The sequence below is a fragment of the Rhinolophus sinicus genome, linkage group LG09 (assembly GCF_036562045.2).
Source record: "Rhinolophus sinicus isolate RSC01 linkage group LG09, ASM3656204v1, whole genome shotgun sequence".
Classification (NCBI taxonomy): Eukaryota; Metazoa; Chordata; class Mammalia; order Chiroptera; family Rhinolophidae; genus Rhinolophus; species Rhinolophus sinicus.
This window is the reverse complement of record NC_133758.1, coordinates 99262744-99286865: the sequence shown is the minus strand read 5'-3', so window position 1 is coordinate 99286865 and position 24122 is coordinate 99262744. Positions and strand designations below refer to the sequence as shown.

At 40.9% G+C, this 24122-nt stretch overlaps 1 protein-coding gene across 10 annotated transcripts in view; it reads left to right on the top strand.

The window, feature by feature from the left end:
• RAPGEF5 (Rap guanine nucleotide exchange factor 5) overlaps window positions 1-23702 on the top strand; it is a 430438-nt gene extending 406736 nt beyond the window's left edge. For all 10 annotated transcript variants that reach the window (XM_074340840.1, XM_074340846.1, XM_074340842.1 and 7 more), the window contains 6 exons: window positions 2455-2545; window positions 5831-5881; window positions 6682-6769; window positions 11651-11715; window positions 16560-16614; window positions 19609-23702. In XM_074340840.1, the coding sequence (XP_074196941.1) occupies window positions 2455-2545; window positions 5831-5881; window positions 6682-6769; window positions 11651-11715; window positions 16560-16614; window positions 19609-19727 (469 nt within the window). In that variant the 3' untranslated portion in view covers window positions 19728-23702. The remainder of the gene's footprint in view (window positions 1-2454; window positions 2546-5830; window positions 5882-6681; window positions 6770-11650; window positions 11716-16559; window positions 16615-19608) is intronic.
• Window positions 23703-24122: the final 420 nt, after the last annotated feature.

Genomic DNA, 24122 nt, shown 5'->3' with positions numbered 1-24122 from the left:
TTGGTAACAGGATTCCAGACTGGAGTGGCATCCGATATTTGTCTTCCAGAGAAATCGTGTCTATATTAATGCCTTTTTCCTTTTTACAGATTCAGATGTTAGTTATATGTGCTCTTTTATTTTAAGTACGACTGAAAAAGAGACCTGGATCAGGAAAATTGTGTGTGGGTGGCCAAAAGATTAAAAAAAAAAAAAAGATGAGGATTACATGTAAGATTCCATATCGATAAATGATGCTGAATAAAAAGAAAAAGAACCCTTTTATAATGAATAATAATAAAACCATTACCCTAAAAAGTCTTGGTTTCAACTCCGCAAATGCTGTCGGAAAGGCTTGCTGTATCCTAAGCATTTGGGTTATGGGCAGAATATAAAAATGAAATAGACATACACTCTAACCTTAAGGAACCTAATTCTAGTGGGGAATAGCCGAACCAGTGGGCCTCCATCATGTAGTAAGGTGGGAGGGCCTGGGAGTAAGGGCGAGCCTCCATCTAAGGTGCTTCTGGCGTGGGGATGAGACAGTTCTCACTGGTCACAGGGGCCTCAGCAGCAGAGCCTGGTGCTTCAAATCATCATGTCAAGAGATGGAGCTGACTCCAGTCTGTTCTGACGGGTGTGAACTTTCCAGGGGTGTGATGTGAGTGGCAGGCGGGAAGGAGGGCACAGTGTTGATGCCTCTGGGCACCGGTGATTCTCAAACACAAGTGACTTTCTAAATCAGAGATCAGGAAGCACCAAGCACATTGGTATATTGCATGAACAAACAAACAAGGTGCCTGTTGTCAGACAGTTGGCAGAAACCAGATGAAGAGGCCAATTAGACTGAGTTTCAGGTCCTCTTGCTTACCAGGAAACTATAGGCACAGGCAAAAGCTGGGCACAAAGAGGGACAGACCATGCCCTGGGGACTCAGCAGTGAGGGGCCTGCAGGACTGCATTCATCCCAGATATTTTGGACACTAGGTGTGGAGACAGCAGTGCCGCTCCAGGTCCCACTATGAATGGGAATAGAACTTCCAAAACGTTCCCAGGTGGGACCCTCAGCTGTACATGGCTGGTATCTAGTCCGTGAGGCTGGGTCTGTGTATACCACTACACTCACAACCCAACCCATTTTCCTGGTTCACACCTAAATGCTCTGACACACAACCTGTGCAACTACAAATCGGTTTTGGGAGACAGAAGTTTTAAATGTGTCAAGAACCTTTAAAGTCATGGTAGCTTTTGACCAATCATGGAATGACTGGAAGTCTACTGTAATAAAAAAAAATCGTAAATACAGTAAAAAGTTTTATACACAAAGATATTCATTGGAGCATTTCATATTGAATTGAATTGATTGAAAATAATTTGAATATCAACAATACAGGAATGAGTAAACAAATTATGAAATATGTTTCTGATAGTGTTACATAGCCACCAATGATGATAGTGAAGAATCCAAAATATATAACTTAATGTAGTATATGACTAAAAAAGCAAGATGCAAAGTGATGTATATACACTGTCCCCAGATTCCATTTGAGACATTGGTGGCATCTGAGGGAAGCTAAATTAACATACACAAGTATTTTATCTGCAGCCAGTTTAGTACTAAGCACTTTCATATTTTTTCATATTTAATTATCACGTTAGGGTAATTTCTTGATTTTAAAGACTTACCTCAGAGAAGTTGTTTTCTAATGTGCTCCCGGATCAAGCGATGTCTAGACTTTACAGGGTGTTCTGGCTAACCCGGAAACTGTACCAGCCCCTTCAGCTGGCTTTGAAATTTTGCGGAATTTTGACCAACTGATTCAAGGGCATGACTGACAAAACAGACAACGTTACAGAGAGAATGGCGCTCAACATGATCTTATTTTGCATTTTATTTTATTTTTTTCTTTAAATGAGGAATGTGGGGCAGTATCCCCATAATATGTGCCATATTTTAAACATATATGTAATATGATAGCAATTTTGTTGACAGCAAAGAAAATACATGTAAATGTAATGAGAGAAGGAGTTTATACCTGTGAGGTGAGAAGGGCTTGTCTGTCAAAAAATATAGGCAGCATACTGATGAAAGAGACGGGACTAGAGAGCTGTTATAATGAAAGTATGGTATATATATATAAAGAAACGTGAATTTAAGAGTTTTCAGTTGAAATTGTAAATGAATTTTAAAAAGGAGGAATCTTTTGACGTGTCCAGAGGGTATCAAGAGCTCAAATCTCCTAAAGGCAAGGATGAGCTGAAGCATTTGGAATCGTTTCATTTGTGTAGAAACAGTTGAGAGAACACCACCCCTCTGACAGGCCGTCAAGGGTGTGGGGGCTGTGGAGCAGAGTTCAGCCGTGCTCTTGAGGTTGAACTCTGTGGCCTAGGGGAGTATTGTCAGCTGTATCTTTTCTGGTCATCTGGAGAGACGATGTTGCCTCAAAGTGCCTTCTGCTTTCTTTTATTCCACAGCTGCAAAGCCCAGAGAAACCTGAATTCTTTCTTTGCAATTGTGATGGGCCTCAACACTGCTTCTGTCAGCCGGCTGTCACAGACCTGGGAGGTGAGCCTTGGAGGTCCATGCTGAGAGGGGAGTAGGAGGGACAAATGAAACAGAACGGGAAACATTCTAGCAAAAAGTCTTTATTTAAAATGCTTGTATGTATGGGGTCAAATGGGTACTAGATTTGCTGCGGTGACAAATGGGAGGGGTTTGGGGGTAGAACATAAAAGGTGACAGGATTAAGAAGTACAAATTGGTAGTTACAAAATAGTCACAGGGATGTAGAGTACAGCATAGGGAATATAGTCAATAATATGGTAATAACTATGTGTAGTGCCAGGTGGGTACCAGACTAGTCAGGGGGATCACTTCTTAAATTATACAAATGTCTAACCACTATGCTGAAATTAATATAAAACAATACTGAATGTCAAATAAATATATAAAAATAAAATGCATATATGAATTTAAATGGTTTAAATAAGATAAGTACTACCAGAAAAAAAGTTAAAAAGTAGTGTGTCATGTTGGTAGGGACTGTTTTGATCAATGATCTTCAAAGTGGTCTGTAATATATGTGAAAGAGGTAAGAACTGTAAAATGCTCCCTAACTAGAATCAGTCTTCCTCTGCTCTTCTCTGGTGATAGCGTGATTACAGTTCCATGGTGATCCTTACAAAAGCTCACCTGCGTGATGTGTGTCCAGAGGCCGACTGGCTGAGATGCTAATGAATTAAGCTTCTGGACCTCTCACTTGCAGGGCCCCTGGCAGTGTGTACACCTGAATGATGTACATCTTTGTAAAAATTTTGAAGTCAAGTAATTTTGTATTCTTTATCTTAAAGAGGGTCCACAAAAGAAGTTTCATGCCTCTGAAATCTTGGCTCTGCCTCTGTCAGTGTTGCATGATGAAGGCTGTTTAGGTTCTAAGATGAAGAGACCCACTCAAGTTAGCACAGTTTTCAAACATGGACTTGAAGGGGAGAACTGACCCTGGGGCATCCCTCAGTTTAGCCAGAAACAGATGTACGGCTCTCTATCCCTCCCATAGCCCCATCACTGTTTTTCCTTGGACTTTTGTTTCCTCCTCTCTCCCTTCCCTACTGACTGGCTTCTTCGCTCCATGTACCATTTCCCTCCCTCATCTCTTCTCTTTAACCATCAAGTCTTCTCCCTTTTGGCTCTAGTCTACATGTGGTTCACTATGTCTCCTTAGCTTCTCTCCAGTCTTCCCACATTCAGCTCCTATCACCAGGTGCTTCATGGTTCCCAGTTCAAACTCCTGCAAGAGAGAAGCTGATGAGTCCACATTTTTTTCCCCTTACATCTCATCTCTGCATAGATCTCTGGGCAATTTAATTTCTGTGAGTTGGGGTCATACGCTGCTAGAAATGCACAGTGGTAACCTGAGGGTCAGGTCAGTTCTCCTTAAAGGGGTTCAAAAGAAAACAAATGAAAGGCCTGCCTGCTCTGGTTAAGCAAACAAGACCATGCATACACATCGGAAGATTAAAGGAGATGGGCAACAAATGCCCCAGTTGATCAGAAGAGGTGGAGAACAAATGGCTAGCGAGGGCCAGGGGAGAGTGGAATTTGCATTAAGCCTGGAAAGAAGCTTTGATTTGCAAAAATTGGGAGGACAGATAATTCAGTTAAATTCAAACAGCATGCGTTTCATGACCATATTGATTGCCTACTATGTGTAAAGCATTGCATCATCACCACGGCAGATAGAAAATGGGTCAGACGAAGGAGAACAGAGTGTGCTGTGATGAAGGAGGCCAAGTCCAGTCGGACCACAGAGGAGCAAGTGGAGGGACTCATTCTGCCTCAGGGGACCTGAGAAGACTCGCGAGGGAAGCCCTGAGCATCCAAGTCTTAGAGGTTGAGTTGAGAGTTTCATCCCAGGCAGAGGTGACCACAGGATCTCTAGGCCTGGTGACCAGTGATCACAGTATTTTAAGTAGCCAATAAAGGAGGAGAAGTAGATTTGAGGAACTAGAACAAATTTGGGGGCTGAAACGCCAGATAATAAATATTTTTTTGGCTGTGCAGACCATGTGGTCTCTATTGCAATGACTCAACTCTGCACTGTAGTGCAAGAGCAGCCACAATTAGTATGTAAATGAATGGACATGGCAGTGTTTCAATAAAACTTGATTGACAAAAGCATGTGGTGAGCCAGCTTTGGCTCATGGCTGACCCCTGGAGTAGATCAGTTCGGCTTTAGGTATGTTGAGTTTGAGGTGCCACTGGGATATTCGTGTGGAATGTCCAACTGACTGAGATACGCAGCTCAGAAGATTGGTTGGTATCAGTTACAGATGTCTACGATTTTACCTTTTGTCGTTTGATTGGTCCTCCACTCATTAATAAATGTGTGTCTGTGTGTGTGGCATTAGTTTCCAAACAGATTAAACTACCTGTTTGCTGTGATAAACTGAGTCCAGATTCAAAATTATCAAATTGAAAAGTCTGTTTCTAAATAATTATAAAGTCCAATTATTGTCAGGCTTGCCTCAATATTTTGATTAGTTTTGGAAACAGAAAGTCCCACAAATAGCTTCCGGAACGTTGTCATTAGTGTTAATAGCTGGAATCTGTTTAGCACCAATCATGGACTATTATACACTTGTTATGAATTTTCTCCATGTCAATCAGTGCGCTTAGACACGCATACCAAACCACACAACGAGAAAGGGGCAGAGTCAGAATTTAAAGTCAGACTGTCTTCTTACTACCACGTCAGTATGAAAGGCATCCAGTTTTTCACTTATTCATGTTAAACGCAGGCTGGGAAATTCCAGGCTCTTCTTTCTTAGGCCTGAATTTTTATTTGGATGGATGGCATGTGTTTCCTTCTTCTGTCATTTTACATGCCAGCTGTTGGTGTGGTTGGTCTTCATAATTCAGTGATTCTACCCATTAAAGTACAGGCTTCATCATTTAGAGTTTTCATGGCCTTTCACTATTTAGCCCTCTGCTGTAAAACATAATTATATCATTTATACAAAAAATGTCAGCCAAATGAAAGGTAGGACATGGAAACGAAGTCCAAGTGTTTATTAAAAAATCACAAGTGTGTGGAATGTCTAACTAGCCAGATTCCTGAGTCATGTGGCTGTTATTTACTTTAAACTGTTTTTCGCCACATTCCCAAGGAATGTCACATTAAGGGATGATGAAAATTGCATCATGAGAAGCAATCAGGATAGAACCAGATGATACATGTATTTATGTTTAGAAATGTGACGTAGGTAATATAAGCACAACATAATGAAAACCCCTCTTTTTGCCTCTCAAAATAGCTGACTTTTTGACCGTTTCTTTTTTGTTTGTTTATAGAAAATTCCTGGGAAGTTTAAGAAACTTTTCTCTGAACTTGAGAGTTTAACGGTAAGTAGTTGACCTAGACGGGACTTGTTCTTCAAATTAATTGCTAGTGTCTCAATTTCCTTCTAGATTCCAGTAATCAGTATCTGTACTCCATCTAGTCACGTCATTTAGACGAGTTCACTTGTATGTGAAAAACATAGCTTTGCTTCTTAAGGACTGAAGCAAGTTTACAGTTAATGCTTTTTCCTCTCCATGGGAAAAGGTAGTGAGAATGGTCCTGTTGGTATGATTTTCAGAAGGCAGATTTTAAGTATAGTCCATTTCAAAGCCTGTGACATCAATTGGCGTAAATTCAGTGTGCAATCAGTGTCTTATGCATTATTCTTTTCTCCTTTTGACCATTTCTTAGGTTTAGATATAAAATGTACAGTTTCTTTTCAGAATGCAATAAGACAGTGTTCTCTTGTTTTCTCTGCATTGTCTGTGCATTATGAAGGCATTTTTTTTCTTTGCACTGGACCTAACAAAAGGTGTTAGGGTTACCTCATGATAGAAATTATGCAGAGGAAACTGTACTTAAAGAAACTGTTTGAGGAAAATAATAGGGCAATCAAAAGGTCTCTCTCTTTTACAGTCATTTCCCATTATTGTAAACCAATAACTTGGCTTTCACTCATTGCCTAGATTTCCTGCCCTAATTTAGTGAGTTTATTCTCCTAGGAAACCTTTATCTACTTCATCCTTAGTAAGAACCTCTCGATATCTAAATCATGTTCAAATTGTATAGCCAAAGTGGATTTAGAATTGTTTCTATAGCACATTGATTTTTCTTTCTCTTTGTAATCTGTTTGGTTCGGCAGGATCCTTCTCTGAATCACAAAGCCTACAGAGATGCATTCAAAAAGATGAAGCCACCCAAAATCCCTTTCATGCCCTTATTGCTCAAAGGTAATGATTTTTTATCTTTTATGCTATATAATGCCATCTTCCAGAAATTTCTCACTTGAACTATAAAGGACCAGAACAACACCAACAGCAAAAGGACTCTCAGTTTATTTCTTTACTTTTGAAATTCAGACCTTACTGTGTTGTGTTTGCTTGTAATTGTTTTTCAAATGCTCAGTTATTTCTGAGATACCTCAAATACTTCATTGTACTTGAGCTGACATCAAAGCATTTTCTCTTGACTCAGAGAATTTGGCACTGGAAACTTTTGTGTTTTTATTTTACTCTGCTTCTAAGCGCTGTTTTATTGTCTTTGAGTTTACAATCCACTTAATTCAACCAAGGACAGGCTGGCATAAAGAACCCAAGTGGTGATCAATCATGTGCTACATTTGCAACCTAAATTTCAGATACAGCCCACAGCCTGCTGCTGTGTGAGAAATACGCTTGATCAACGCAAGCAATATAGTGGATGCAAATTACTGGTCAAGAATGTATTCTCTTCTTTCCGGGAGTCCATTTGGGAAAGTATGTGACAGCTCCAAGTTATCCACTGACTTCTCTTCTGTAGAGCAGCAAATAATTCAGCATGAAACATGTTAGTTAAATTTACTAATGAGATCTCAGGGGTCTCTCTCAAACCGAGAGAATTCATGAAGGGGAAGTTCATTTTAATCTAGCCTACGTTCCTGACGTTGAGTATATATATCCTACCTGTGTGCTTTCCAGGGAAAGGGGGCATGCTCTTTTTTCTTGGCCATATTTTGATTCTTTCCAAGGGATCTTATAGAAATACTCTTTTGTATAACCTCTATTCTTCAGAGGCTTGTGACGTCTGCTGGGTCAGGCTCCAATGCCTGGACGCATAAAATGTGATTTTGGAAATGAGTTCCCTAGGAACTGGATTGCTGGTTGCCCTGGCCATCTTCTTCCCCCACCTTACTCCATTGCCAGCCCCCTGGCAATCAAGCTGATATTCCCCCTTCAGCTTCTCTCAAGAACAATTAGCACTTGACAATTATTGAGTTACTATGCATTTCTGCAGCTACTCATTTAATCTTCACCTAGTATAAATATAAAGCAAGAATCTCTGTGAAACAATAATATGTTAGGACAATTGAGAGACTCACAGATGCTTCATTCAAGTTGGAAACAATTCTGCTAAGTGTAAATGGATGAAATAAGGAGAGATTATAATACCAAAATAACAATTTAAAATTTCATTTGATTCTTCTTATTTATTTCCTTTTAAGATAAGTTTATTCATGCTTATGATTTTTATTTGCAAAATAAAACACCTTCATCTGGAGAGTGGGGATGGCAGGTGGGAAGTAACGCTTAGAATCATTTAGACACAAATAGGAAAAATATGAAATGAAGACAGATCTTGGAAAGAAACTGATTTTAGGAATTAAAGGTTTTTAAACAATAAATATTTTTAAGGTAATGAGAAATTAGCTGACAATGTCCCTTTAACTTAATTAGATATGAGCAAAGCTTTCTGGTATATATTAGTGGTTTTTCAAGAAAAAAATATTTAATGCAGTGAATTGTCTCACACATCTTATCTTAGATGCAATTTTCTGCTCTACTGAGTTTATCTAGATCTCTTTGTTGGCAGCAAAACAAATTTCCCATTTTTTTCTACTGAAAATACATTCACTCATTTGTTCCAGTAAACAGTTTTTTCTTTTCTTCATTAGAAGCTTTGTTGAGTTTAAAGAAGCACTTATTTTTCCTTTACCTTAATTTTTTATCGTTATAAAAATAAACATCATTAGCATTCAATTGTATTTAAAGTTACCATTTCTGCCTGAAATAATTTCCAAAGGAAAATAGGATGAAAACTTGAAATATGTATGTATCGTGCCTGACATAAGACATTTTGGAAAAACTAAGCATTAATTCTTAGTTTTTTTCAAGTGTAAAATTATTTTAAAAGTTGCAATAAACTGCTTTAGAGGAACCACCTTTTTAATGAAAACTCTTCCCCGCACTCTTGTGCTTCCTACTTTGAGCTGCTTTTAGCAAGAAAAAAGGGACCAAATTGAACTTGTTGGGTATTGAGAAGGGTTAGGCCTCCATGTGTCATCTTTTGAGGTAGTCGGTGCCCCCCCCCAGGAAGCCTGCAGATTAGCCAGTAAGCGCATAACCTGAGGATCCTTGCAGCCATCAGCTTTCCTGTTTCTAGCCGAATTTCTTGCCTTTTGATTTACTTTCCCCTCTATTGTGATGTGGAATCCATTCAGAAAGTCGGGGAACCCTAAATAAATGTTGGGGAAAGCCCCCCCCCTCCCCGTTGGCAGCCTGGGTCATCTGTATCTCGTGGTTTTTTTGGAGACGGCAGTCCCTTCCAACAGCATGAACAATCAACAGATGTTTGAGGATGAACTGAGGTCCCGTGGTGGGTTGTCTGTGGATCTTAAAGTGGAAATGATTCTTGCACTTTGGGTGAGGCATTTAAATTAAAAGAGTGTTGGGGTGCTTGCATGTTCCTTCTTCCTCTTTGACTCGCCATCTCCTCAAATAGAGTCACTTCATCTGGCAGTTCCATTCTATGAGGTGTTTGGAGTGTGTTCGGGTGTGTCCAGATGAAAGGAGCCTGGCCTGCCAGCTGCTCATTTCCCACACCCTAAACTGCTTCGCAGCCCATGACTGAAGTTCTAAGATCCCAGTTTTTGAGTTCTGCCACCTATTGGTTTATCTCTCTCATCACACACCTGCCATTCAACTGTGTCAAAACCTTCAACCACTTGAAGCCTCTTCTCCTAGGCAGCAGCCCCTTCCAGCTCTTGCCCCTCCCAGCTTGGCCAGATGCACTGTCTCTCTGCCTTATTCTCATGCCAGCCCCGGCCCTCAGAAGAGCAGCCGTTCTTATCTGCTGACCTGAAGTCCCTAAGAGTTGAGGTTAAGTGAGACCACCCAGAAGGAGGAGAGATTTAGAGCTAGATGGAATAGATAGAGGGAGTGACAAAGGAAACACTTTAAAAGTTGCAGAGACACCCACTATGCCATGAATTCAGCAACTTGACTATAACAGGTTGTAAGAAATATCCAAGTCCTTTCAACTGGGGAGGTACCGGCAAGCCCCAATGGTGAGAGGAAATGGGCGCCCTGGGTTTGAATCCTGGCTGTGACAGTTGGAGCTGTGGTCATGGATCTGGGGTGCGTGATCTTTGGACCAGAGTTTCTTCACGTTTTTTTCCTGCTAGGGCTTTATCTTACCGTCTTTTGTGAGGAAGAAATGAGTTAATGTCATGTCTGATGATGTTAATAAATACGTAATCTGTCATTATTGTCATCATCCCTCATCTTCAGCCTTGGGAACATAGGAAAGGGGATACTAACCTTGTAACACTGAGGGAATGGACTCTGAGGGGGCATTTGTAATTCAAATTCTCAGGGGATTTTGGAGAGACTAGGTTTTCATATGGTGGTTAATGTAGATAGTTTATTTGCTATGCAAAAATGTAAAAGTTAACTGTGTTGACTACTCTTTTCTAAATATTGTGTCACAGAATGAAAACTTGCATTTCTTTTCTGCAAGCAAAATCATGAAAGGCAAGAAAATAACTAGATAGTTTGTCAGACGACTGTGTAATTGTGAAATATTTTCCCGCTAGGACATGAGTTTTTTTTAAAAAAAGAGAGAGATATAAAGAAAAAAGCATAGGAAGACGTTGCAGTCCTTGCTGGAAGCTGTGTAAGGGATGCCTTGAGAAAAGTGCTGTATCACTGTATCCAATAACTGTGTAATTCGTGTCGCCCTCTGGCGGGCAAAGTTAGGTGGCCGAGTGTATGGGGGGCAGGTTTCCAGAACATCTCACTCATAATTGTCCCCTAGGAACCAGCAGAATCAGTCTTGATTAAATGCAAATGCTTCCCCTTTCTATTTATAGGAATATTAAGCTGTTATTTTTCCCTCTTGTACATCAGGTGACTTTAATAGGTTTTTGGAAATTATTTTGATTTGGTTTGGCCTCCATGTCTGTGATATGACATGATTATTTTCATGCTCTTCAAATTGTAGTGTATTTCTTACTTTAATTCTTATTTGTGAGGATTCCCTAGGGCCCAGTCACTGACCCTCTGATCTGAGTTTTTGTGTCATCCATTCTCACAGCTTCTGTCTTTATTGTAACTAATTTCCAAATCCCTATCTTTTGAGGGGGCATTCCTATGTTTATTGGGACCAAAGATTTGTATCTGAATATCTTCTGTCAGTGAGGCTCAAACCAAATATAACTTTATTTTCTTCTGACCATGTACCTTCATCCTACCTTCCTCAAGGTTATTTTCATCAGTGATGCTTTCTTCCGCCTCAGTAGGACCTGAAACCTTGACATTTTCAAACCTGTCTCCTCACTACTTCTGATACACATTTGGGCACTGGCTATGTTAACCGAAAATCTAAATTTGAACAGCTAAATCTAAACATTTTAAATAAAGCAGGTCCCCTACGCTTTGCCAGGGATTGTTACATACACACACACACACACACACACACACACACACTCTCTAAAATCCTATTGTTTCCGGGTATTCAGTTCTTTTCTGTTCAATGTTCTGGCCTAAAAACATAATGGACCGGTTAAGTTATAGAATAGTTTTAACTTATTTTAAGCAGGTTGATGTCAAACAGTTCATTGTAAGTGCAAAATATATGCTTGCTTTAATATTATAATGTTTGCACCCACACATACATAAATTATGCCCTTTCACATTGAATAGTACACAGATTCAATTTCAAGTCGCCTTGTGAAATGCATGGAATAATCCATAATGTCTAAGAAAAATTAATAAGTTGCACTGCACCTAGACCTCCATCCCTGACACATGATCCATTCCTAATAGTATGTATATCTTTTTATTTTTAATTTCCAGATGTAACTTTTATTCATGAAGGAAATAAAACATTTTTGGATAATCTTGTCAATTTTGAAAAGCTGGTAAGTAAATTTTATTATTTCTCCTTTTTCCACTGTAAGGGAAATACTCACTTTCCTTTATTGCCCCAAGAAACAAATGTATTAAGCCCTTTTCTCCACTGAGTGCATGGTGATTTCCAGGAGCTTCTTTGCTGCATGTTGTATATGGTCAATAAAATGTATTGCAATTAAAAATAAGTGTGCTAGGAAGGCTTTGAGAACCAAATATAAAAATCTGCTTTGTAGTCTTGAAAATGGAACTTCATTAGATTAGCATCAGCAATTGAGTGTATGTTCTTGAATCAGAAATAAAACTGGAAGGAGGAATTCACGCTCTCGATCGAGGTTAAGCTTTACTGCTTTAAAGGCATTGCTCTATGTCCCACCATGCACTGCTTCCCAGGCACAGGAGAAAGCTGTCCTTCTGGGGAGATGTGACCATCTCCCAATACCCCCAGCTTGAATATGAAGGTGGAATTTGTAGGGTTTGCATGTGAGGGAAAGGACCACCCTTTTATCAGCCTGTGGACAAATGGTGCCATTGTGGAGAGAGCAGTTTTGACAGTGCCCTCCCTGCTCACAAGAAAGGAGCCCCTTTCTTACCAGTTACTGGAATGCCTCTTCCTGAATTATTTCCAGGACATTCCCAGGGGCTTTGTCAGGCAGGGGGCTCCTCCTAGCCCTTCTGACCAGCCTTCTTCTCTTAGGGCAGAGGAGGAGTTGCCTATAAGAATTGAGCAAGTACAAAACAGGAGTGCTCCAAAGAGATCCGGCTGACAATGAGAAGAATGGGTTTCTGACAGCTGAACTTTAGTCATAGATGAGATTGTCCTTCGTGATTAAAAATGATACCAGTGACCCCTGTCCATAGATCTTGACCTTTGAGTGACCTTTTCAGTAACCATAACGGATTTGTGTGAACTCTTTGAGGAACTGACCCCTCGTTCCCTGTGAGAGTGGGTCAGGCATTTGAGAAAAGGTTGAGTGATGCGGGGGCTGCAGACCATGGCCAAAGAACAGTATAAACTGATGAGTCCAAATGAGGTTTGGCATCTGACCTTTGCCTCATGAGTGCCCTGCTCTAATCATCAGGATAGCTTGCCACACGTTCCAGCATGCAGCCGCCCAGAGCCAGTGTACAACGTGAAAATCCAAGCACCTAGAATCTGGAAGACAGACATCTTGGAATATCTTGCCATAGGTCCATTTTAATCACTCAAGGACAATCACTTTATGGCTAGTTATTTTTAAAGTGAATATGTCTCTCTCTGTGCTAAGTATTTGGGAATCAGAGCTCAGTTATTTCAGATACTACAGTCAAACCAACACAGCCGGAAATGGATATTTAAAGTGTTGGGGTTTTTGTGCTTATGCTTTAGGCATTAGTTTTGGGTCGCTGTGTAATGTTCTAAAGATCACAGGGTTCTGATTTGTAACCAAAGGCTGTGGGCACTGACATTCTAGTTTCTAGGCAGGTTAACCTCCAGTGTTTGGTATAAATGAAATGATTGCATGAATATGAAACCTTTGGTCAATGATTACTTCAAATCCTGGCCAATACATCCAGTTAAGAACATTAATTAAGCTTTGGAGAATATGTGTGAAGACGTGGGATAAAGTGTGTCACACCAAGCAGAGTCACGTACAGAGGCCTAGCAACTTTCCCACTGACTAACCAGAGGGGACACGGGAGAACAATTGTACTCTTTACAAGCTGACCCTTGTCCATTGTTAAGGGAAGACTGATGGTTGGCCTTTTCTCCAAAGTGAACCAGTTGTTTGGTTAAGTTCATTGTGTTGTTTCCCCTCGGATAGCGCTGCTAGAGTGAGAAAACAATTCGATAAAGGCACAAATGGGAAAGAGCGGTGGAAAGATCCTTACATCCTTCTCTTTCTCATTCTGACCGGCATCTCTGGTCTTCCCCTGCTTTCTCTAACAATCCAGTGAAAGTCTTTTTCTGCCAGCTAATGTAGTCTAGGGTCTTGCTTTCATATGTGCCAACACTTCAAACTAACCATTGGAGCTGAAACAAAGAAAATCTAACTTTTGAGTGCTTTTATTAGGGTCGATAATTAGCTGTACCCTTAATTCTTTAAGAAAGTTTAAGGAAATAGCATGGCATTAATAAGTAATATTCTACTTTAAATTTTAAATGCCTGAAGAAAACTTTTTTAAAGAGACACCTAGAAGATTGGTACCATTCGTTATACATAGACGCAGCGTGCCCCTAGCACGCACATGCACCCATCAGGCACTTGCTAGCACGTCATTTCTAAAGAGCGCAGATTTTGTATTATCAGTGTGTTCCTGGTCCTCACAACAGATGGCGCTTAAGATACAGCACACCTCATGCTGACCCCCCTCCTTGCACAGAGAAGACAGGGAGAAGTTAGAATTATCTAGAAGGACAAAAACCTCTTTTACATTGTACATAGCCCTACATTATACTTTGATGAGGAGAATGAAACTGAATTTCCTAGTGGAGTCAGTATTTTCAAGTAACGTTTCTTAGCAAAGGATAGGGTTTCACTTAAGCTAAAACAGGATCATTTTTCTCGATAATGAACCAATAGAATGTAACTGAATTAACTTGTGAGGAGCCAATTTCTCACGATGGATATTAGCTTAAGCCAGCCAGCCGATAATTCAGTGTATTATCTTTATCTGGCTGATACAGGCCAACACATTAAGTCAGACGACATGAGGACCCAGGAGCCTTCATTGGGTCTAATAAGATTTCCATCATTCCTTATGCTGCCTCAGCAATTCTCCATGTTTCAGTCTCAAACTATAAAATAATAAAGAAACGAATGCTTCCCCTTTTCTTTATCCCTCAATGTTAAGAGCATCATCTTTTACTGTATCTTCCTCTCTCCCCCTTCGGAAAACCTAAACATGAGGATCAGGACTCAGGTTTCAATGCCGTATTCAGCACTGAGCCTTGCGTCAACTCGAGCCTGGCATGAGCTACGCAAATGGCACATGATAGAAATCAATGTGACGCCATAGCTTAAAACAATGAGGGAACTGTCGTGGGAATAGTGGTAAATTTGGGGAAGGAAATTTAACAATACATTCACAGACATGAGTCAGGTCTCATTTCCTTTACAAATGCAGCTTGATCTACTGTTGTAATCACTGTCCGATTTAATTTCCCACTATTGAGTAGAAATACAGGAGAAATACAGCTGTGAGAACAATTTAATAAGTAGGTCATATTCAAATACAGTTTCTGTAGTTCTGCCAGTTTTAAGTAGAATAAAAAACTATTTTAGTATTAACATTCTTTTAGCAATACCATGATTCCCCGAAAATGAGACCTAGCCGGACAATCAGCTCTAATGCATCTTTTGGGCCAAAAATTAATTTAAGACCTGGTCTTATTTTACTATAAGACCAGGTATAATATAATATAATATAATATAATATAATATAATATAATATAATATAATACCAGGTCTTATATTAATTTTTGCTCCAAAAGATGCATTAGAGCTGATGGTCTGGCTAGGTCTTATTTTTGGGGAAACACAGTAATTTACTGAGAGTTTGCTGTGTATGGATGGGTCTCTGTTTGGTATGTATCACGGGACATGAAAGATGCTGACTCACTTGGGGAAGATTGAAGCACCAGATAATGAACAATGTTGATTCTTGAATAATAAGATGATATTTGGATTTTGATATGAAACAAATCCGGGAGTCACTGCAGATTTTCCAGAGGACTAGAACATGATGACAACAGTGTTTGGAGATTATTCTAGCAACTGTGTAGGGAGAACCGAAGTGGAGAATGGTCTTGCCCTAAATGCTATCTTTCCTTCAACATGTAAACTTGAAAATGGTAGCACTTAGAAGACAGTAGCAGGTACCTAAGTGTGAGGTTATAGGATCTTGTCAAAAGCAGCTGCGAGTTTAAGAAGGCTTTTGCCTGGAGATCAGTGAGAACTTTAAAGAAATAAATTAAAGTAGAATACTGAAGACTGTAGCAGGGAATGTAAATCATAAACAGAAAACCATCTATGTGAAAATATTGAAGTTTTAGAAAATGTTTGTCATTCATGACTAGCTCACTTCCTGTCACCATTTGAGGTACTTGAGTCTTTGATTCCACAAAAACTTACCTCCATTCAGCAAGTGTGTGTAAGTCAACGTGTATGACACATGCACAGCTCTCCACGTTTCCCCGAAAATAAGACCTAGCCAGACTATCAGCTCTAATGCATCTTTTGGAGCAAAAATTCATATAAGACCCGGTCTTATTTTATATTATAATACATTATATTATATTATCATATCACATCATATCAGACCCAGTCTTATATTGAAATAAGACTGGGTCTTATATTAATTTTTGCTCCAAAAGATGCATTAGAACTGATTGGCTAGGTCTTATTTTTGGGGAAACACAATACCTGGTCTAGAGGAGGAGAAAAGTTGTACAGCAGTTACAACACAAAGCCCGTATATACTGTACAAAGATCAGTGAGAACGTTGAGAATGCAGCCTCCCAAGTTCAGAAGAGAGATCTCACAAAGGCTTTATGGAGCGAAGGTGAAAAATCCCCTGAATTGAAAAGCCTAAGCAAATTCAGACAGGTAGACTGGGGGTTGGAGGGCTGCATTTCTTTACAGTATGTTTCCCGCAGCTCCGTTAGAATCTGTGCACCTGGGCTTGGGAGCCACTGTTTCTACAGACAAGGACTAAATATTCTTTTGTAATCCAAGGTCAATATTAATTAAAGTTAAGTCCAGCTCCAAATTATACCCAAGGGTGTAACTATCCTTCAATCCGAGCAGGCACACTATTTCACCAGCACCCTACATGACCCTTCCACTGATATGTTTCCTGCTCTGCCTTCTAGCATATGATTGCAGACACTGTCCGAACCCTGAGACACTGCAGGACCAACCAGTTTGGTGAGTAATTGAAGTCGGCGTGGAATGTAAATTTACCATGTGCTGGTACAGACTGTGACCGTGTCACAAGTATTTGGTGGCAATAAATTTAAATAGATTGTAACATGCAATATGCATTTTAGATGTATAGACTATGTTCTCTGTTTCATCATTGTGTGTTTGGGATGCAGAGGACAAGCTAGAATAGATTTTTATCATCTCATAGCAGCAAGTTTACACTGTACAGTGTGACTTTGGACAATCAGAAGCTCCCCACTCCCACCCGACCCAGAAAATCTTGTTTGCTTGCCCATTGACGCAGAATTACCAGTGGGTTTATCAGGGGTGACCTGGTCCCTAACCCCCTTGCTTAGCGCCTTCCTGGAATAGGAATAGAGTTTGTAAAAGTGCCTAACACAGCCTTCCAGAATCTTTCCTCCTCTCCAACAAAAACTTCCTGCCTGGAGCTGCCTTTCACTGAAAAAGTATTTTTCGGAGCACTTTTGCAGACTCCCCACTGATACAAGTGCATGTAAGAATATTTGTTCCTTTTTAAATCTCAGGCATCATTTACATTATGTTTAAATCATGTTGAAACATTGCAGGAAGGAAGGAAATCAACTTGATTGAATTCAAGAAACTTTCACACAGGCAGTGGCATCCTAACACCAGTATTGCTGATTGGTGAACAGAGATTATTAATCCTGGGTGTACAGAGCAGAGGAGACTGCTCTGCCATTGTTCAGATAGAGTCGGCCTGACTTCCTGGTCCATATCCTTCCTTTGCCTTCTGCAAATTCTGTAGATACAAAGCGCAATTTTTAAAAAATAGAAAGTTGAAGTCAGTAATTATAATTCAATCAAAGGTGACCACTGAGTAAAACTTAATTTGTTGAATAATGCATCCTCATTGTAAAGCAATTTTTTCAACAATACAGAATATATATAAAGTGGAAAAATCAAAACCCCACTTCCTAAGGATAGGTATTAAGAATCGGTTTACTCTCTGAGCTGGTCTTGGCTGACCATATTGTCCCCCAACAAAGCAACTGAACTTCCGCATAAATTACAAAGTTTCTCTTTGAAAAGGAGAATTATAAACTTAGGATCTAATTTTCTACATATTCCATTTGATAGGGGCTTATATAATTCTCCATTAAGTACCCCAGTACAGTGCTGTTATAATAGAACCGGTGATAACATTGTTATGGAGATTCATTCAAATGTGCAAGCATAATGTTGCTGATAAGTTCTCCCATCCTTCTTTGCTTCCCAAGCATTTACGCATACTCAGCTAATTCTAAGGCGTCAGTCTCACTTGACCGAGGGACTCTGGTTTGTATGTGCTGCAAATGGGGACAGGAAGTTATACCGGCTTGGTTGGCCTTGACCCTGTCTTGAACCTCCCATCACCAGAGAGTAAATCTGCATAAAACAAAGGAGAAATCTAATAAGCATTGGACCTGTTTGTGTTCTGTATGTCTGTTATCTTTAAAATTCGGGTTTGGGACCAATTATCTTAATTAAGTTTATAGGGCATAGTAAACAAATGTGAGCATTTGAGCTAAAATAATGTTAAGCCACTTATAAAGTCCACGCAAGTGTCAGTTGTCATGTTTGGAACCATTCATTCTATCACCTTTTTAAGGCCAATAATTTAACAACTAAATTATCTTTGTAGCATCGTGTGTTCTAAACCAGTATTTACTAAACCAAGAGCAGTCTCTCAGTGTCTTTCAGAGAAGGTGTTCTAGAATGACACCATTTTTTGGTCACTTTCAAACAAGTGGGATGGTAAAAACTTTTAACTCCTGGTGCTTTTATTTTTTTAAACCAGGAAGCCTCGTTTCTATTAAGAATCATAAGCCAACCATGACACACAAGCCTTATGTCGGTGTGGAATTATAAAATGCATTGTCATAGAAGAGGGAAAAACGGCTTTTTACCATGAGAAAAAATTGCTGCATTAAAATGCTCAGCCTCCTGCAGGCCCCTTGCTTCTGCTCAAGCAGAACTCTCAATCCCTGCTTCTCCTATCTGGAATTCCAGGAAGCAAGAGGATGTGATGTCACCATCACTCACATTTACATTGTCTCTCTATAGTGCAGTTCAGATAATCTCCTGGTGCCTTGAGGTTTTGGGGTTTTTGTGGGGGGGATTTTGTTTGTTTTTGACTCTGGGAAGTGGGCTTGCTCCATTGTCCAGGCTGCCTTATCTCTGGTTCCTTATCAAAGCTGTTACCAGCATGGGACTTTTGTGTTCACAGTACACTAACACCTCTTGTGGTCCTTTGGTTTTGTAACCACCCTGGATCTGGGAATGGAAAGTCTTGTCCTTAACCAGGCGGACATTAGCCCATCCGATCCGAGACTTTCAGAACCTGCTTTGCCTGTTAACCATACCTTCAGTTCAGTTCTGTGATATCTGTTCATTCAATTGGTCCTTTCATTTTTTTATTTTTATTTTTTTCAAAAAATAAGGACACCAAAGGATGATACAAAGTCTATGGAAAATAAAAAAAGAACTACTGTATCCATGTACTCACCAGATTAGCAGTGGTTTCTGACAGCTCCAGACTGAGATATAAAAGCCAGTGAAAGCCATCTAAACAGGCAATTGCTGTGACATGGGACCTCAGACCATGGACTTGGGAGCCAGATGGCTTGGGGTCCAGTCCTGTTTTCTGCCTCTTACTTGCTGTGTGTCTGTGCTGTTTCCCATTCTGTAGAGGGGGATAATTACATAATCGCTAATGCTATGGAATATTAGGCAATAAATGCTGTATAAGTGTTGGTTAAACAATACCTTGCCAATCTAAGGACCTGACCTGAGAAACCTAGTCTGAGCTGAAAAAGCAACTCTGTTGTTGGGAGAAAGATTATCTCTTCTGTGATTCTAACTGATGAGAAGTCTGCCTGGTAGATTTACTCCAAGCCTTAATGTTGGGTTTTACCGGTATTTAGAAATAGCATTACTGCTCTCATAAAACTGCCTTTTTTTCCCTCCAAAAATTAGGAGGTGACATGTCTCCAAAAGAGCACCAAGAGTTGAAATCCTACGTTCATCATCTGTACGTCATCGATAGCCAGCAGGCCCTGTTTGAGCTCTCACACAGGATCGAGCCTCGGGTGTGAGCCCCGCCAGCACCGCCTCACGTCCCCTGTAACTGCCGCACTTTGAGCTATGGGAATGTCAATGCCAAGCGCGTCACTTTCCTGTGAGAAAAGAAGTTGCTGAGTTTTATCAGTAAATCACAAGACATACCCAGGAAAGCCAACCAAAGCGTGCTCAGGAAGTGACGTGAGCCACCCGAGACGGGGAGAGGCCTCTCCTCGCTGCTCGCAGAAGCAGGAGACAGAAGAGTCAGAAGGCTTCTTGAAGTGGAGAGGTCTGGTTTCTTGCGTTGACATTGTTGATCCCATCCAGTTTTCAATTTGAGCTGTGCCGGCGTCAAGACAAGAGAACATGTATTATTATACAGTGATCAGATACGTCAGGAAGAGTGTACATGAACAGGGAGATTTTCTCTGCCTGGGTTGATACACTGTCAAGTAGCTTGTTTGAACACCTGAAGACAGTGATGGCATCTCTAGATTTCCAGGGAGAAGGAGTGGTCTCTGTTTATACAAACTGTGACATCACCAAAATGTATACGGGGCGTGTGTCTAGGGAGTTAGTGGGGACCAGCAGCTGACATCCACGCTCTGATTTCCAAAAGGGAAATGTCAAGGCATGCATTTCATTGCATCTACAATCACTTATGGATGTCCGCTTGCAGGTGAAATTCTTTTCTGCACAACTGATTTGCAACTATAGGCAAGTTAGATTAAGTTGCTTTGCCAATAAGGAAAAATAGCAATCTTTAGGAAATTGACTCATTCTTTAATTTCCAGGGTGTCACCTCCTACTGGGAACAATATGATTTTTGAAAGAACACAGTGCCTGACATATAGGCATTTTGTAGCTGTTTATTGAGGTGGCAGAGTCACAAAGGTCTGCTGTCTTGTGCCTAATGATGCCCTAGTGTTTTGCATGCCTCTGGTAGGCTCCTTGCCCACAGCAGCCAATCCGGGGAGGGTAAATGGGATTGGACATGCAAAGCACTCGGCACTCCCTGGGGAAGAGTACAGTGTTAAGATCGTGCTGATTGCCCATCTTACAGCAAATGAGAAGCACCCCAAAATATCCAGATGTTTGATTTATGTTAGACACTTACAAGTCCTATAGTTCACCTCCCAACCAAGACAGAGACTCTTTCTGTAATTTGTCTTTTTTTTTCCAGAGTCTTTTAAGTCTTTTTTTAATGCCCATTTTTATAGGTTAGGGCTCCTCCAGTAAATAAGACTCTTGCTAGTTCCAAGAATTGGTTAGAGTTCCTTCAACCTTCAAATGAAAAAAAAAAAAAAAATCTTCTGGGATACAACAAGCATACCCACCCCTGCCAGCTAGATACTTGTCACGTTGCTAAAATACAAGGGCCCAACTTCAGGTGTCAGGTCCATTCTTTTTTCCACACATGTGAAAATCCTGGTGCACTTCTCACCGTTCCCACCTGCTCGTCTCTCAGGTGCGCTCTCAGAACGGCTCCCTTTGGTCTCATCAGCACCCCATTCCTGAGCTGTGTCCAATGCTTTCTGACACCCTGATAGCAGTGCTGTTTCCTGGGCTCAGGAGTCACACTGAGCTTGAGAAATCACTGGTGGAAGGATCCATGGGAAGAAGATTTTTGGTAGGACTTTCAGAGAGATTCAGTCTGTCCCAGCTTGTAAAAAAAACCTCAGTCCTGAAAACTAACAGAATCTTAGAGAAAGGCACCCTCCAGGGCTGGTCCACTCACAGAAATGCCCCAGGCTGCTGGGAATGGAACGAGACCCACTGGAGGAGACCAGCGCCATCTGAACCGGGGCAGACAGATGTCTCGCACGTCTGCTCAAACACTGGAGAAGCTCTCCCCTTGGCGATTACTGAGGCTGGAGTGGGCTTACAGCACACGCATACTTTTCCCTCATGCTGGGCCGGTCTATTCATGTCAGGCCACTTTTGACAGTCTTCATATTTTACAACTTACATTTTTATTCACGTCAGATCTAGTGTTCCATCTACAGCTATTTCAGTTGTTCCAATGAAGAACTATTTCAGCATAGCACCTGCAGCTTAGCCCTCAATTCAGATATGTACACAGCCAAACAAATCCACACATGCATCAGGTTTAAACACATTTTGGTGGTGTCAGGAGAGTACTCGCGTGGCCTGGGTGGAAACAGGCTGGGGAGAAAATGGTGCTTGCCCACGGTTTCCTCCAGTTGTGGTCAGGTGGCTCTCAGGGCGGCAAAGGGAAGGGAGGATCACATTTAGTTTAGATTTGCTTTTCCATACCCGTCTTCTGAGTGTCAAAATCTCCAAATCTTTCTGAAATTTAATGACTGTCTCCCAGACGTTTCCCAGGGTGCAGCTCCCTGAAATTTCAGAAACTGAGAAGACGTGAATCCGGAATTAAAGAATTCAACGCAAAATTGTGGAAGCCATTTAGCTCAACATGAAGCTCTTTCTAACAAATCTGCACTGTCCAAGAGCGAGCAGGCCACTGCGGGACTTAGCTCCTGTAACACGGAGGAGCCGATTCCTTCTGCAAATATTTGCCAAGGTCTCTTTGGAATAGGTTTTGTTCTGGCTAGAAGGGTGGACTGGAAGATATCTAAGCTCCTTTTCAGTTTTCTTAGATTTTTATGATCGCATAAAATCTGCATTCACGCTGAAAATCTGTAATCTGCCACCTTCACTGGCAAGTGGTACACAGGTACTTCTAAGTGCGTTCTTTTTGCTACAGCAGAACTCTCAAGACAGCCCTGCGGGTCTGTGGATTCATCAGCATCCCAGCCAAACAGCCTTGCTGAGTAGGTAGCACAGCACAAGCTCCTGTAGGCAAAATCGTAACCTTTCCGAATGTGTGTTTTCTATACACATTTGCATATGCTCCAAAGACTACCATGTGTGACATTCACTCTTCGTTATCATCTGTACAATTGCCAAATGGTTGTAGTCATAAATATTATGGCCTGCATCCACTGTATCCTAGTATCATTAATTGTGTTTAGAATAAATTCATTTTCCTGGATCCCTATCCATAGACAAGTCAGGTGGAGCGTACATTGACCTCAGAAGCATGAGGATAAAGTAAAAACCCACCCCTCCCAGTTAGAAGGGAGAAGATGTCTCACTAAGGCCTACCTGCCTCCGAGTGGGAGAAACAATTGCGTGAAAGAGAGGGTGCCAGTGACTTCAGGTCCCCAGGGCTGGGCTTTCCCTGCTGTCACAGTCCCAGCCACCACGTACCCCACAAATCCCAAACTTCCTGTTTCTAAATGGCATGACGACTCCAAGCTTCTCAGAAACTAGGCAAACACATGAAAATGGGGACGATCAGGTGCGCTGCAGTTATCGAACATGGAGTTTCTTTTAATGCTTCAAACATGTCCTTAAAATTTCAGCCTGCTCCTTAATGAGTGGGCCATTGTGCTTCAAACTAGTAGGGGAACACCGTTTTTAAAAATTGCCAAAAAGTTAAATGAAAATGTACTGCTGTATAAAGCAAAGCTGTATATAGTAAACATTTTCTAGCAGAGTACTATTTATTTGCATAGCTTATTTATTGTATTCGTATTACACTGTTATTAAATACTGGGATGAAATCGATGACCTGAAGCAAGGACTCTTGCCTTTTAATGTATCATTCATTAGGACTGCTGTGACATTGTCAGCTTGCATTAACAATTAGAAGATAGAAAACCCGCAATCAGGGTGTCTACCTAACTTCTCAGGGACTACACTTTGTAGTTTTCCACCATTATAAGAGCTGGTAAATATGAAACATTGGTTGAATTACCAGAATTGCCATTAACAGTGTTTTCTTTCTCTGATTTCATGCTTTCTGCTTCTGTACATATGACTGTGCTGTGTATTTATCGAAGCTAGTGAGCAATAATTTATATGTAAAAATGGCCAAGCAATGTAAGGTGAGAACTGATATAAGACACTGTCACCTTATCTTGTATTTTCAAGTGTTTTTTTAAAACTGATTTTCCAAATATAAGATTATGTTAAAGATACTATTCATGCCTCATAGCTTCTTGCTTTGTCTGTGATGTGTGTGGGCTGCGTCGCCTGTGTGCCGGCAGCACATTCTGCTCAGTTGTTTGGAACTCAGAAGTCCCTTGTTCACTGAGAGAGCTGCCGTACAAGTAGATGAAGTGATCCTCACACAGCCTGTAGGCACTGAAATCACGCTGCCATGGAGTCATTGGAAATCGCAGCAGTGTTCTCACATCCTAGGATGTGGAGAATCCATCAACGCCCGTCATCACCTCACTCCGCTGGAATAGGACCAGGGGTGCTCCCTTCTTACCCACCCAAATCCTGGGGGAGACTCGACGTCCTGGTGGTAATGGCCTGGGCCTAGAATGGAGGCCCGACAGCGTGAGAGCCACAGGGATGGTAAAGCAGAGGGGTAGCTCTGGGGAAATGGGGAGACA